We start from the raw sequence: 17,064 nt of genomic DNA, 5'->3' as shown, positions 1-17,064 counted from the left end.
GTATACTGCCCATAAATTGACTAATTCTAAATTTAAAGCTGGGAACGTGTAAGACCCACGCGTCACAACTATACATTTCTTAACTTTTTTTCAACTTTGTAAGGGAAACTTCTCAAAAGCTGAGACCAAAATAATTAAAAGGAAACGTGTATTTGTATTTGTATAGATGTTAAAATACCCCAGTAAGTACTGTTTCAGGGCGTCTGTTTGTGAAATAGAAATTAAACGAATTAAAAAATGATGGGCAACGTCTTACCTCTTCAGAAGGACGTCTCCTATCAGGAAGCACTAGAGTATTTGCATGGCTGCCAGATACTATAGTAGATCCTAGACTCATCCTGGGTCCAACTAGCATGTACCGCTTCTCTCCTGATCTGTACTGGATGCTGTGACACAGTGTCCCATCATAATTAGTCTCTGGCAGATATTTAGAAGTATAGTCTGTGGATTTGGAGCACTGCATTGCAATCAGCACGAAAATACTGACGAGAAAAAGCACAGAAACTGCTCCCAAAGTTACCATGAGGTAAAATATGACATTACTGTCCTCATCATCTTTTGCTGCACTTTTAACATCAGAAGCTGCAAAAGCCTCTTTGGGCTCCACAAGTTTGACAATCACAGTAGCTGTTGCTGAGAGGGAAACGTTGCCGTTGTCTTTGACCAGTATGAGCAGTTTATGCTCAGCCTCGTCTGTCTCTGTGAATGAGCGAAGTGTTCTGATCTGTCCTGTGTAGCGGTCCAAAGCAAAGAGACTGTGGTCAGTCACTTCCTGCAGTGAAAAGAGCAACCAGCCGTTATATCCTATATCAGCGTCATAGGCTCTGACTTTAGTCACCAAGTGTCCTGCGTTGACGTTTCGGGGAATCTCCTCCACACCTTGAGCAGAGCCGTTGGAGCTGAGTGGATACAGGATGACTGGAGCGTTGTCGTTCTGATCCAGAATGAAGACGTTGACTGTGACGTTGTTGCTTAATGACGGAGTTCCAGAATCTGAGGCAACGACTTGGAACTGGAAAGTTTTCATTGTTTCAAAGTCAAAACTTTTCAGCGTAGTGATTTGTCCATTATCACTGTTTATATTCAGGGATGACATAACGTCATTTTGGCTCCCCTCTCTCATAATGTGATATGAAATGGCTGCATTGTCATTTAAGTCATTGTCTGAAGCGCTTACAGAAAATATAGACTTTCCAGCAGCGTTGTTTTCTACGAGATAAAACTCTAAAGGATTTTGTTTGAAATGTGGACTGTTGTCATTTACGTCTGATATCTCAATGCGCAGAGTTTTAAAAGTAGATAGTGGAGGTTCACCGCAGTCGGTGGCTTTTATTGTTATTTCATAATGGGACACCACCTCTCGATCCAAAACATCCTTAGTTACCACTGAGTATGTGTTTTCCTTATAAGAAGGTTTTAATTCAAAAGGGACTTCATTAATAATGCTTGATATTATTTTTCCATTCACACCGAAGTCTTTGTCTTTCACACTAAGAAGTGAAATAACGGTGCCAAGCTTGGAATCTTCAGGCACTGTGTTTGAAAGTGATGTAACTTCGATTTCAGGCGGGTTATCGTTGACATCTAGTACTTTTATAATTAGTCTACACTCGCCCATCAATGGAGGCGTTCCTTTATCCGATACCTCAACATCCAGTTCATACACGTTGTTTTCTTCATAGTCCACTACTCCTTTGACCGTAATTTCTCCACTTATTTTGTCCAGTTCAAAAATATCATAAACTTTCTGCCATAAAGTTTTTCCGAGAGTATATTCAACTTCTCCATTAGTACCGTCATCATAATCTGTCGCATTCATTCTAAATACTGATGCACCGACGGGTATGTTTTCTTTTATAGACAAGTGATAAATCTCCTGATTAAATATTGGACGATTGTCATTACTATCCAGAACAGTTATGGTAACATTTAATGTGCCTGATCTTGGAGGTTTTCCTCCATCGACAGCTGTCATCACTAGCTTGTGTTCATTATTTTGTTCTCTATCTAGTGATTTCTTAAGCACTAAAAACGGTACCTTTCCTGCATCACTTTGACGGATATTTACTTCAAAATGTTCATTTGAGGTTATAGTATATGTACGAATAGAGTTTAATCCAGCATCGGGATCGCGAGCAGTGTGCAGCTGAAATCTCTTCCCTGGCAGTGTTTGTTCAGCTATTTCAAATGTCTGCTCTCTTGCAGGAAAACTAGGAGAATTATCATTTATGTCAGTAATTTCTACGATTATGTAGTGTATTTCCAAAGGGTTCTCTACAAGAATTTTTACCTCCATGCGGCAAGCACCGCTGCCCTGACAGAGTTCCTCTCTATCGATATGATTACTGACATACAATGCCCCACTATTCTGGTTTACCTCAAAAATACTGTCCTCACTTCCAGAGACAACACGGAACCGTCGGTCACCCAAAGAGGTTACATCAAGCCCGAGATCCTTCGCAACATTTCCAACAACAGTGCCATCGTCCACCTCCTCTGCAACAGAATATCTTATTTGAGCCAAAGCTTCTCTTCCGGAAAATAGCATCAACGCCAAATAAAAGGCAAACCGGGAGTAGTGACTTGTTGGAGTCTCCATCATTTTTCAACAGCATATAAATCCACAGGAGCTGTTAATGCCAAGAGCAATAACCGACTCGCTTACCGCCACATATTTACAAAACCAACAACAGGGTTTTGTCGGCTGGTATATTTGGTCCAAGTGCTTTGCTCAGCTCAGACAAAGGGTTTGCAAGGGGAGGGACAATGTTCTTAAAGGTTTTCTGATTTCATAGTGACACCCAGAGGCTGTGCTGAGAAAGAACCTCATATGCTGTTTTTTTTTTTTCTTTTTCCCATTGATTGAATCCTCTTTTAGGCTTGAGAACTGAATTAAAGTTGACTGGCTCTCGAACAACAAATATAAATTTAGTATTTTAACATTTTCTAGTCTCTTCCCTGTTTCTCTCGATTTACCCCATAAAAACTTGCTGATAACTTGCTCCAACAGATAATGTCATTAATCAATCATTGTGTTTCTTTAACATTCCTTCACCTGATAGCCTGATAGTTTTTGGCACCATGGATAGCGATCACAGGATCTCCCACAGAACTTTAATCGCAAAAAGTGACATATAAACAACTACCAAGAGAGCCAGTAAAGGCACCCAACACATGCTCAAAGAAAAAAAAAAAAAGAAAGGGAAAAAAAAACAATCAGCACCAAGGGCAGCGAATAGTTCGCAAAACTACAAACGATTATTATTACTACTATTATTATTATTATTTGTACATGTATGGCTTTCTAGCTTATCAGTGAATGTGATCTAAAAAGAAACAGCAAGAAAACATAGCACATTGAACAGAGTGGCTCGGGAAGCGTACAAACTCCACCCAGCCAGACAAACCCAAACTTTCTTTCTTTGAAGTAATAGCGCGAACCACTGCACCATTATGCTACTTGCTGCCATTATAACTGATATTGTAAAGCAAGCCGATAACGGAAAGGGAAAATGCTTTTACAAAAGGGTGTTAAGGTCTTACCTCTTCAGAAGGACGTCTCCTATCAGGAAGCACGAGAGTATTTGCATGGCTTCCTGGTACTATAGTAGATCCTATACTCATTCTGGGTCCAACTAGCATGTACCGCTTCTCCCCTGATCTGTACTGGATGCTGTGACACAGTGTCCCATCATAATTAGTCTCTGGCAGATATTTAGAAGTATAGTCTGTGGATTTGGAGCACTGCATCGCAATCAGCACGATGATGCTGATGAGAAAAAGTACAGAAACTGCTCCCAAAGATATCATGAGGTAAAATATGACATTACTGTCCTCAACATCTTTTGCTGCACTTTTAACATCAGAAGCTGCAAAAGCCTCTTTGGGCTCCACAAGTTTGACAATCACAGTAGCTGTTGCTGAGAGAGAAACGTTGCCGTTGTCTTTGACCAGTATGAGCAGTTTATGCTCAGCCTCGTCTGTCTCTGTGAATGAGCGAAGTGTTCTGATCTGTCCTGTATAGCGGTCCAAAGCAAAGAGACTGTGGTCAGTAACTTCCTGGAGTGAAAAGAGCAACCAGCCGTTATATCCTATATCAGCGTCATAGGCTCTGACTTTAGTCACCAAGTGTCCTGCGTTGACGTTTCGGGGAATCTCCTCCACACCTTGAGCAGAGCCGTTGGAGCTGAGTGGATACAGGATGACTGGAGCGTTGTCGTTCTGATCCAGGATGAAGACGTTGACTGTGACGTTGTTGCTTAGTGACGGAGTTCCAGAATCTGAGGCAACAACTTGGAACTGGAAAGTTTTCAGCGTTTCAAAATCAAAACTGTTCAGCGCAGTAATTTGTCCGCTTTCGGGATGTATATTCACAAAGGATGCTATAACATTGCGGCCAGCTCCCCCCCTGAGTATTTGATAGGATATTGCTGCATTTTCATTGCAGTCTTTATCAAATGCACTGACAGAGAATATTGACGCGCCAGCCGCGTTATTTTCCGTCAAGTATAATTCTAGTGGATTATGTGAGAACTCCGGAATATTATCGTTCACATCTGACACCTGAATGTTGAACTTTTTAAAGGTGGAAAGAGGCGGCTCACCACAGTCTGTAGCTGTTATTGAAATGTCATAATGTGACACAGTTTCCCTATCTAGTGATTCTTTTGTTACTAACGAGTACATGTTTTCTTTAAATGACGGTTTTAATTCAAATGGTACATTTTCTGTTAGATGACATATGACTTTGCTATTTAAACCAGAATCAGCATCTGTAACAGTAATGAGAGCGACCACGGTACCCTGTTTTGAGTCCTCTGGGACTATGCTGGATATTGAAGTCACTTCTATTTCTGGTTTATTGTCATTGACATCTTGAATCTTTATTATAATTCTACAGTCAGTCGTCATCGGCGGCTGACCTTTGTCTGAGGCTTGGACATCTAAATTGTAAACACTGGCTGTCTCATAATCAATTTCTCCGATAACTCGAATTTCTCCCGTGAGTCTGTCTAAAGTAAATAGTCGCAACACACTGGAAGTAATATCACCCCCAAAAGTATACTCGACGTCCCCGTTAATACCCTCGTCTAGATCTGTTGCTTGGACTTTGATTATAGTCTTGTCTAATGGGGCATTTTCTTGCAATGTAACGGAATAAACCTCTTGAGAAAATACTGGTCTGTTATCGTTGTTATCAAGAACCTTTATAGTAAGGCTCAGATTTGCGGATTTTGGCGGCGTCCCCCCATCCATAGCGGTTAAAATCAAGCTATGGTTTGTTTTCCGCTCTCTGTCCAAGTTTCTCTGCAGTACGAGGAAAGGGATTTTATCTTCCCCTCTGTCTCGAATTTCAAGATGAAAATGATCGTTTTGACTGAGTTTATAAATCTGCACCGCATTTACTCCAACATCTCGGTCACGAGCGCCTGGTAACTGAAATCGTGCTCCTGGCAGTGTGGTCTCTGCTATTTCTATTACCTTTTCTTTCTCAGTAAAACTGGGTCTATTGTCGTTAGTATCTATTATTTCAACAGTAACATAGTGGACTTCAAGGGGGTTTTCAACAACAATTTTTAGATCTAATAAACAGGCAACATTTCTATCGCACAGTTGTTCCCTGTCCACATTTTCGTGAACATACAACGCCCCATTGTTCGGGTTTACCTCAAACAGCGTACCCTGGGCTCCAGACACAATACGAAAACGCCTGCTTATCAATGTACCGACATCGAGCCCCAGATCCTTCGCAACATTTCCAATAATAGCTCCCACTTTAACATCCTCTGGAGTCAAATATTTAATCTGAGCTAAAATCACCTGCACACAACAGAAGAGCGCGGCGAAAACCAGAGGATACGGCCAAGTTATCATTCTGCCTCTTTGTCCTTTGGAAAAATCATATGTAATAAAATCCACGCGTATTTTTCCACTTAGTAATCATCCAGTTTTCCTGAGATTTTACTCCAGACATCCGTTTTCGTGAAAAGAAAAATACACAGGCGAAACCCCAAACGTTGATATTCTTTGTGGCCGAGGTGACAACGCACACATTACAAGGGGCTGAGTGGAATTTCGCACTTCCTTATAGTAACACTGACACCCACAGGATCATTCAGCGCTTACATTTAGTAGGAAATGGGGAAAAACAGATTCGACTAAATAGAAACTTTTGTAATTTAATATATTAAAAGTTTTATTCAAATGGCTATCCGTGTGACAAGGGAAAAATATCCTAGGGCATCATCACAAGCACTAACTCTGTAATGTAGTAGTTAAAGAGCTTCAGTGTCCTGTGATAACCGAGCATAGTTAAATACCTTAATAAGAGCTTTTCAGCACCATGGACAGTGGAAAAGTCTTAAAATCACATCAATAACAACAGCGTGCTCGATTCTCTCTTCGATGACCAATAACCACGTCGGTATCGTGGGCAGGAATACAAAATATGTTTAGTGGTAACATTGCTAACACCTTTACAATACAAATAGAAGGACATCACTCAAAACTACTAAGATGCCTCACCAATACCACGTGCCAGCACTTCCATTATCTTAAAAAACGACAGGGAGTCGTAAGGATTATCCAATAGGTGAGGCGAAATTAGGCAATTGCATTAAAATAATCATCGTGAATTTATCCTACCTCTTCAGATGGCCGTCTTCTGTCTGGCATCACCAGAGTATTTGTATGGCTTCCTGGTACTATAGTAGATCCTATACTCATTCTGGGTCCAACTAACATGTACTTCCTGTCTCCAGATCTGTACTGGATGCTGTGACACAATGTCCCATCATAATTTGCTTCTTGTAAATATTTAGAAGTATAGTCTGTGGGTTTGGAGCACTGCATTGCAATCAGCACAATGATGCTGACGAGAAAAAGCACAGAAACTGCGCCCAAAGTTATCATCAGATAAAATATGACATTACTGTCCTCATCATCTTTTGCTGTACTTTTAACATCAGAAGCTGCAAAAGCCTCTTTGGGCTCCACAAGTTTGACAATCACAGTAGCTGTTGCTGAGAGAGAAACGTTGCCGTTGTCTTTGACCAGTATGAGCAGTTTATGCTCAGCCTCGTCTGTCTCTGTGAATGAGCGAAGTGTTCTGATCTGTCCTGTATAGCGGTCCAAAGCAAAGAGACTGTGGTCAGTCACTTCCTGGAGTGAAAAGAGCAACCAGCCGTTATATCCTATATCAGCGTCATAGGCTCTGACTTTAGTCACCAAGTGTCCTGCGTTGACGTTTCGGGGAATCTCCTCCACACCTTGAGCAGAACCGTTGGAGCTGAGTGGATACAGGATGACTGGAGCGTTGTCGTTCTGATCCAGGATGAAGACGTTGACTGTGACGTTGTTGCTTAGTGACGGAGTTCCAGAATCTGAGGCAACAACTTGGAACTGGAAAGTTTTCAGCGTTTCAAAATCAAAACTTTTCAGCGTGGAAATGTGTCCGTTATCACTGTTTATACTTAGTAATGACATAATGTCATTTTGGCTCCCCTCTTTCACAATTCGATATGAAATTGCTGCATTGTCACTTAAGTCTTTGTCCACTGCGCTTACGGAGAATATTGATTTCCCAGCAACGTTATTTTCGGACAGGTAAAAGTGTAGTGGATTTATGGGAAAATGTGGTCTGTTGTCATTTACATCTGCTACCTGGATGTTCAAAGTTTTAAAAGTAGATAAAGGGGGCTCTCCACAGTCGGTCGCTTTTATTGTCAATTCATATTGAGATACCTCCTCTCGGTCCAAAAGAACTTTAGTGACAACGGAATAAACGTTCTCTTTATATGATGGTTTTAATTCAAACGGTAAGTCTGAGGTTAGGCTGAGAATAATTTTCCCATTCACACCAGAATCTTTATCTCGCACACTGATGAGTGAAATCATTGTGCCGGGCTTTGAATCCTCAGACACTGTATTTGAAAGCGATGTGATTTCAATTTCTGGCGGATTATCATTGATGTCTTTTATCTTTATAATTAATCTGCACTCACCAGTTAATGGAGGTGTTCCTTTATCTGATGCCTCGATATCCAGTTTATAAACGTCGTTTTCTTCATAGTCCACTATTCCCTTTATTCTTATTTCCCCACTTATTTTATCCAGTTCAAATATATCATAGACTTTTTTCTTGAGTGTTTTTCCAAGGCTGTATACAATTTCACTACTGGAACCTTCATCTGGGTCTGTCGCATTCATTCTAAATATTGAAGTCCCTACTTGAACATTTTCATCTATTTCTATTTGGTAGCTCTCTTGACTAAATGTTGGACGGTTGTCATTTGTGTCAAGAACGATTATAGTAACATTTATGGTGCCTGATCGCGGAGGTTTTCCTCCATCAACTGCAGTGACAGTTAACGTGTATTTGTTGATTTTTTCTCTGTCCAACGATTTCTTCAGCACCAAAAATGGTATTATATCCCCATCGCTCTGTCGGATTGTTACTTCAAAATTTTCGTTTGAGGTTAAAGTATATGTACGAATTGCGTTAATTCCAGAATCGGGGTCCCGAGCAGTGTGCAGCTGAAATCGTCTTCCTGCCATGGTTTGTTCAAAAATTTCAAACCTCTGTTCTTTTTCGGGGAAAACAGGGGAGTGATCGTTAATATCAATAATTTCTACAACTACGTAGTGTATTTCCAAAGGGTTTTCTGCTATAATTTTTAGCTCCATTATGCATGCCCCACTGCCCATGCAAAGCTCCTCTCTGTCGATTTTCTTAAACAAATATAGATCCCCGTTGTCCTGGTTTACATCAAAAAACGCATCCTTGGATTCAGACACAACACGGAACCGCCGGCTGGTCAAAGAGCTGATATCAAGACCGAGATCCTTTGCAACATTTCCGACAACAGTTCCATCTTTCACCTCTTCTGCAACAGAGTATCTTATTTCTGCCGAAGCCTCTTTCCCGAAAAACAGCAGCAAAGCTACATGGAGAATAAACCAGACCCCATTCCTTCCACGACTTCGTTTTTCGTTCTCCATTGTAATCAAACAAAAGATTTAAAAACAATGTTTGGACTACCTAGCTCATTGCCTGTTGTTATATAATGTATAAAGCGCGATTTGGAATGGTTGCGAGCTCGAGTCAAGCGTCTTCTCTGCTTATAGCAGTGGCAAACAAAAGCTTTGTGAGAGGATGGGTAAAGTGGTCTCCAGTTTGTCAATGTAATACTGACACCCAGAGGTTACTGGAGAAGTATATAGTCATAAATTACAGTGTTTAAAAAGAAACCGTTATTCCAACAATTAAATACGTTATCAGGGGGTTAAAATTTTGTTCCATATGTTGATTATCTCAGAAGATGTTATTTAACCCGCTTCTGAAGAAAGAAGATCAGCCCGGACCAACACTGTTCAGCAGCATATATTTGATTTAAGAAAAGTGCCGTTCAGCAAAGTAGCATGCAACATGTCTGGTAACGTGCAATTCCACCGGTTTTTCATGAGAATCGACCGCATTACCTAGACCCATATTTGATTCAGTAGAAGCATTATGAATCACCATTTATCATAACCAAAATGTCAATGAAACTAACTTTAGTGTTAGCACTGTAGTCTTTAGCTATGATACTTTAGAATTGTGATTTCAAAAAAGAAAAGAAAATTTAGATGATATAAAAAGTCAAATTGATGGAAAAGAATGCACAAAAACATGTGACATCACACTTTAAAGCTCTTACCTCTTCAGAAGGACGTCTCCTATCAGGAAGCACAAGAGTATTTGCGTGACTTCCAGGTACTATAGTAGATCCTATACTCATTCTGGGTCCAACTAGCATGTACCGCTTCTCTCCTGATCTGTACTGGATGCTGTGACACAGTGTCCCATCATAATTGGTCTCTGGCAGATATTTAGAAGTATAGTCTGTGGATTTGGAGCACTGCATTGCAATCAGAACGATGATGCTGACGAGAAAAAGCACAGAAACTGCGCCCAAAGTTATCATGAGGTAAAATATGACATTACTGTCCTCATCATCTTTTGCTGTACTTTTAACATCAGAAGCTGCAAAAGCCTCTTTGGGCTCCACAAGTTTGACAATCACAGTAGCTGTTGCTGAGAGAGAAACGTTGCCGTTGTCTTTGACCAGTATGAGCAGTTTGTGCTCAGCCTCGTCTGTCTCTGTGAATGAGCGAAGTGTTCTGATCTGTCCTGTATAGCGGTCCAAAGCAAAGAGACTGTGGTCAGTAACTTCCTGGAGTGAAAAGAGCAACCAGCCGTTATATCCTATATCAGCGTCATAGGCTCTGACTTTAGTCACCAAGTGTCCTGCGTTGACGTTTCGGGGAATATCCTGCACACCTTGAGCAGAACCATTGGAGCTGAGTGGATACAGGATGACTGGAGCATTGTCGTTCTGATCCAGGATGAAGACGTTGACTGTGACATTGTTGCTTAGTGACGGAGTTCCAGAATCTGAGGCAACAACTTGGAACTGGAAAGTTTTCAGTGTTTCAAAGTCAAAACTTTTCAGCGCAGTGATTTGTCCATTATCCGAATTAATATTTAAAAATACTGCGTTTTTCTGTTGACTGCTTTCCTCTCTGATTATACGATAAGTTAAAGCCGCGTTTTCATTCAAATCTTTATCTGAGGCAGAAACTGAAAATATTGGCTTCCCAGGCTCGTTATTTTCTACCAGGTAAAGTTCAACTGGATTCTGTGCAAATTGCGGCGCATGATCATTCACGTCTGACACATCAATACTCAAAGTTCTGGATGTGGACAGAGGAGGCACGCCACAGTCGGTTGCTGTTATTGTGACGTCGTAATGGGAAACTGATTCTCGGTCTAATTTATGTTTAATAACTAAAGAGTACATGTTATCTTGAAATGACGGTTTTAAATCGAATGGCACATTGTCTGAAAGACTACATATTACTTTACCGTTTAAACCCGCGTCTTGGTCTGTAATACTGATCAAAGCCACCACAGTCCCAGGTTTAGAGTCTTCTGATACAATCTTTGACAAAGATGTCACCTCTATCTCAGGTTTATTATCATTTACGTCCAATACATTGATAATCACCCTGCAGTTAGTGCTCATCGGAGGTTGTCCTTTGTCAGTGGCGTGGACGTCCAACTTGTATACCTCCATATTCTCAAAGTCAATTCCGCCTTTCACTCGAATTTCACCAGTGTCCTTATCTAGGCTAAATGTATCATACAATTTAGTGTTAAGTTCGCCACCAAAAAAGTATTCAATCTTTCCGTTTACACCCTCGTCCAGATCAGTTGCATTTACCGTAGTTACACTAGTATCCCTATCAACATTTTCCGGTATTGTAACTGAATATAATTCTTGGTTAAATGTAGGGTGATTATCATTTGAATCGAGGACTATGACTGTGACATTAAGAGTCCCCGTTCTCGGTGGATTTCCGCCATCAACTGCTGTCAGTATCAGTTTGTGTGCATTCTCCTTTTCCCGATCCAGAGACTTCTGTAAAACTAAAAATGGTATCTTGTCCTCTCCCATCTCTCTAATTTGTAAACTAAAATGATCGTTATGGTTTAATTTGTACATACGTACAGTATTAGTAACAACATCTGGGTCCCGTGCGGCTGGCAACTGGAAACGTTTTCCTTGAAGAGTGGATTCAGGAATTTCTACTATTTTTTCTTCATCAGTGAAGCTGGGCGAATTATCATTTACATCTATGATTTCCACTCCTACATAATGTATTTCCATGGGGTTCTCAGCTACCAGTTTTAGGTTTTTAATACATGGATGTATTCTTTCGCACAGCTCCTCTCGGTCGATATTTCCGTGAACATACAGAACGCCATTGTTCGAATTTACTTCAAACTGAGCATCTTCAGCTCCAGAAACAATACGAAACCGTCGTTCCTCCAGTGAACTGATATCCAGTCCCAGATCCTTTGCCACATTCCCAACAACACTTCCTACCTTTACTTCCTCTTGAATCGAATATTTTATCTGAGCTGATACCCGCTCCACACAGCTGAGCATCAGATAAAAGCTGATAGCAAGCCACCAGCACTGCGTTCCTCGTCTTTGTCCTCCTGCCTCCATCGTGTTAGATAACAAATACTGTATCTACCCACAGGTATTTATCGTTAAGAAGCTAGAATAAATCACAAAATATCCCGTCTGTAATGCTTCCCATTTTCCCTTGTATTCATGGAAAAATCACGGCTACCCTTGTTTCTCTGGACGATACCGTCTCCTCTCTGGCAACCAGAACAAAACCTCTATGGAAGGGGCAGGGCCACTATTGTAACATATTAGTTTGATGCAGATATGACACTGACACCTTGTGGACTGAACATCTTGTTACTCATTGTTGAAGCAATCAGCTACATGTGTTACACAAATATGTTTCCAACATGTAGTCTGCTCACTAAAAATTAACAGTCTTTCTTACTGAACATTTTTTTTGTTTGCTGTTTCTTTGTTATTTGTACAGCAATATGTTCAAATGATGGAGTACTTTTGCAGTTTCTGAAGCCCTTTTTGTTTATGGTAAATGGTAAATGGCCTGTATTTGTATAGCGCTTTACTAGTCCCTAAGGGCCCCAAAGCGCTTTACACAACCTGTCATCCACCCATTCACACACACATTCACGCACTGGTGATGGCAAGCTACATTGTAGCCACATCCGCCCTGGGGCGCACTGACAGAGGCGAGGCTGCCGGACACTGGCGCCACCGGACCCTCTGACCACCACCAGTAGGCAACGAGTAAAGTGTCTTGCCCAAAGACACAACGACCGAGACTGTCCAAGCCGGGGCTCGAACCGGCAACCTTCCGATTACAAGGCAAACTCCCAACTCTTGAGCCACGATCATCTTAGTATTTTTGTGACATTTAGTAAACAGACTAATATATCATGCAGGGCTAACTGCAACAGAGAACTCTATTTGTTATTGTGGCATTATTGTTTAGTAACGCAGTAGTTGCCAAATGCGCACTCTGTTTCCTTAACAAAAATGTGACTTAGAAAAAATTACACTCAGACTGGATGAAAATAAAAGATAGAATGACTCAAGTAAATGTAAGGGCTGTGTTAATCACTTTCACAGTGCAAATGAATAAATGTGAAACCATCAGATTTGAACTTGAACACCACCACTAGCTGACTAAACGTGATCTCTTATCAGAACCACGGACAGCGCTTGAGAATACCGCTGTTTCCCCCATAGTTTCCCGATATATTGGTCATCTTTCTTATTTATTGTGGGTTTTTTATGAAGCAATTTCCGCCTTATTAACAATTTATGTTCCAAAAATTTGTGCCACTAGTTATGATAACCTCGCGAGACAACTTTTAGAGGTAGCAACTAAAAAACTTTATAATTCAGTTACAAAAAACAAAAATACAAATCAAAAACCTTGAGCACATTTCTTCCATGTTCTAAACACTAATCATATTATATGTTTAAAAGGAAAAATGATTCTGGTAGAAAGAATTTTCATCTTTATAATCTTTGCAAGCAAAAAGACCTTCAATTTAAATCAAGATATGTTCTTACCTCTTGAGAAGGACGCCTCCTGTCAGGGAGTACGAGAGTATTTGCGTGACTTCCAGGTACTATAGTAGATCCTATACTCATTCTGGGTCCAACTAGCATGTACCGCTTCTCTCCTGATCTGTACTGGATGCTGTGACACAGTGTCCCATCATAATTAGTCTCTGGCAGATATTTAGAAGTATAGTCTGTGGATTTGGAGCACTGCATTGCAATCAGCACGATGATGCTGACGAGAAAAAGCACAGAAACTGCGCCCAAAGTTATCATCAGATAAAATATGACATTACTGTCCTCATCATCTTTTGCTGCACTTTTAACATCAGAAGCTGCAAAAGCCTCTTTGGGCTCCACAAGCTTGACAATCACAGTAGCTGTTGCTGAGAGAGAAACGTTGCCGTTGTCTTTGACTAGTATGAGCAAGTTTTGCTCAGCCTCGTCTGTCTCTGTGAATGAGCGAAGTGTTCTGATCTGTCCTGTGTAGCGGTCCAAAGCAAAGAGACTGTGGTCAGTTACTTCCTGCAGTGAAAAGAGCAACCAGCCGTTATATCCTATATCAGCGTCATAGGCTCTGACTTTAGTCACCAAGTGTCCTGCGTTGACGTTTCGGGGAATCTCCTCCACACCTTGAGCAGAGCCGTTGGAGCTGAGTGGATACAGGATGACTGGAGCGTTGTCGTTCTGATCCAGGATGAAGACGTTGACTGTGACATTGTTGCTTAGTGACGGAGTTCCAGAATCTGAGGCAACAACTTGGAACTGGAAAGTTTTCAGTGTTTCAAAGTCAAAACTTTTAAGGGCAGTGATTTGTCCATTTTCTGAATTAATATTTAAAAATGCTGCGTTTTTCTGTTGACTGCTTTCCTCTCTGATTATACGATACGTTAAAGCCGCGTTTTCATTCAAATCTTTATCTGAGGCAGAAACTGAAAATATCGGCTTTCCAGGCTCGTTATTCTCTACCAGGTAAAGTTCAACTGGATTCTGTGCAAACTGTGGCGCATTATCATTCACGTCTGACACATCAATACTCAAAGTTCTGGATGTAGAAAGAGGAGGCACGCCACAGTCTGTAGCTGTTATTGTGACGTCGTAATGGGAAACTGATTCTCGGTCTAATTTATGTTTAATAACTAAAGAGTACATGTTGTCTTGAAATGACGGTTTTAAATCAAATGGGATATTGTCTGAAAGACTACATATTACTTTACCGTTTAAACCCGCGTCTTGGTCTGTAATACTGATCAAAGCCACCACAGTCCCAGGTTTGGAATCTTCTGATACAATCTTTGACAAAGATGTTACCTCTATTTCAGGTTTATTATCATTTACGTCCAAGACACTGATGATTACTGTGCAATCCGCACTCATCGGAGGTTGTCCTTTGTCCGTGGCGTGGACGTCCAACTTAAAAATATCAGTTTTCTCAAAGTCAATTTCCCCATTGATTCGAAGCTCACCAGTGTCCTTATCCATATTAAAAATCTCATATAAATTACCCTTAAGTTCTTCACCAAAAAAGTATTCAATTTGTCCATTTAGTCCCTCATCCAGGTCAGTCGCATTTAGCTTAATTACAAACACACCCGCATCTGTATTCTCACGTACTGTAGCGTAATAAACTTCTTGACTAAATGTAGGGTGGTTATCATTCGAATCGAGGACTATGACTGTGACATTAACAGTCCCTGATCTCGGTGGATTTCCGCCGTCAATTGCTGTTAGTATCAGTTTGTGTTCACTTTCCTTTTCCCGATCCAGAGACTTTTGTAAAACTAAAAATGGTACCTTGTCCTCTCCTCTCTCTCGAATTTGTAAACTAAAATGATCGTTATGGTTTAATTTGTACATACGCACAGTATTAGTAACAACATCTGGATCATGCGCAGTTGGCAATTGAAACCGTCTGCCTGTTATAGTGGATTCAGACATTTCCAATATTTTTTCATATTCTTGAAAACTGGGGGAATTATCATTTACATCCATGATTTCCACGCCCACATGATGTATTTCCATAGGGTTCTCAGCTACCAATTTTAGGTTTTTGATACATGGATGTATTCTTTCGCACAGCTCCTCTCGGTCGATATTTCCGTGAACATACAGCGCGCCATTGTTCGGATTTACTTCAAACTGAGCATCTTCAGCTCCAGAAACAATACGAAACCGTCGTTTCTCCAGTGAACTGATATCCAGTCCCAGATCCTTTGCCACATTCCCAACAACACTTCCTACCTTTACTTCCTCTGGAACTGAATATTTTATTTGAGCTGATACCCGCTCCACACAGCTGAGCATCAGAGAAAAGCTGATAGCAACCCACCAACACTGCGTTCCTCGTCTTTGTCCTCCTGCCTCCATCGTTGTCGTTTAGATAATAAATACTGTATCCACTCAGAGGTGTTTACCGTAAAGGAAGTAGCCTAAATCAACACTTCTTCCCATATTCCCTTGTATTCATGGAAAAATCACGGTTACACTTGTTTCTGTCTGAGGTATCGTCTCCTCTCTGCCAACCAGAACAAAACCTCTGTGGAAGGGGCAGGGCCAGAACTAAAACATATTAGTTTGATGCAGATATGACACTGACACCTTGTGGACTGAACATCTTGTGACTCATTGTTAGAGCAAACATCTACATGTAATATACAAGTATGTTTCCAAATGTGTCCCAGTCACTATTAAAACAAGTCTAAAAATGTTTTCTTAAGAATTTTTTGTACCGTGATGGATTTAATTTGTCACATATTTCAGAGTCTCAGGAATAAAATTTCATGTATTTTTGCGTCATATGATGATCAGCTGATAGACGCGTACAGTATATCATAATGACTAATTGCAACAGGGAATTCTGATATTTGTCAGTATTACATTAATGCTGTGTAATGATGCAGGATTAGCCAAACGCACAAGTGATTCTGATAAAACTGCGCGCAGACTGGATGAAAAATAATCGAGGACACAGCACACGCGAGTTTCAGGCTTGTACTGCTAAGTTTCACGTTTCAGATGAATTAACAGGATCCCATTCGAACAGTGGATAGGTATATTACTATTTCCACGACGCAGTAATATGTAACACAATTAGTGATTTCTAATAAGTGTGATAGAAAACATAGGATTGGCGCTAAATACAAAAAGGTCTGAAACGAAAAACAGATTTGAACTTGAAGACCACGAGTTTATGTCTGAAGGTCACCTGTCCATGGACAACGCTAATGAATATGCATGTGTTTTGCCACAGTTTCCCAATCTGAGTGGCGTGACCTTCTTTATTTAGTTACTTATCTTTTCTAAACTATTCTTTCCCTATGCATACGTGGATATCCCAGCAATTAGTGCAGTGTCAAAAGACTACAGAATATAATGGGCAGTCTTTCAAAATGATGGTGATAACAACTAAAATACTGTTTGAAAATAAAGTGTGTAAAACAAAAAGAAGAGAGGAATGAAATAAAACGATTAAAAACCTTAAATACATTTCCATCTGTTTCAAAAGTTAATGATACATCGTAAAGGAAACTTCGTCTTGACAACCAAAATAACCTTG

General features: G+C 40.5%; 1 protein-coding gene and 2 pseudogenes across 7 annotated transcripts in view; all 3 read right to left on the bottom strand.

Annotated features, from left to right (window-relative positions):
* The window catches only part of LOC146717655 (protocadherin alpha-C2-like), a 214,921-nt gene that overhangs the window by 185,210 nt on the left and 12,647 nt on the right, over window positions 1-17,064 (bottom strand). The window contains exon 1 of one of the 7 annotated variants that reach the window (XM_085479161.1): window positions 13,518-16,005. The exons of 4 other annotated variants lie outside the window; for them this stretch is intronic. In XM_085479161.1, coding sequence (XP_085335287.1) covers window positions 13,518-15,875 — 2,358 coding nt within the window. In that variant the 5' untranslated portion in view covers window positions 15,876-16,005. Of the gene's footprint in view, window positions 1-256; window positions 2,793-6,645; window positions 9,151-13,517; window positions 16,006-17,064 lie in introns of those variants that run through there. 2 more of the 7 variants (XM_085479206.1, XM_085479240.1) reach the window with 2 other exon arrangements.
* Window positions 3,532-6,039, bottom strand: LOC146717657 (protocadherin alpha-2 pseudogene; annotated as a pseudogene).
* On the bottom strand, window positions 9,382-12,248 carry LOC146717656 (protocadherin alpha-8 pseudogene; annotated as a pseudogene).

Source organism: Copadichromis virginalis, linkage group LG2, assembly GCF_057382275.1.
Source record: "Copadichromis virginalis isolate Kocher_CV1m ecotype Utaka linkage group LG2, C_Virginalis_male_GT1.1, whole genome shotgun sequence".
NCBI lineage: Eukaryota > Metazoa > Chordata > Actinopteri > Cichliformes > Cichlidae > Copadichromis > Copadichromis virginalis.
The sequence above is the reverse complement of the archived record's forward strand: the minus strand, read 5'-3'. Positions and strand labels throughout refer to the sequence as shown.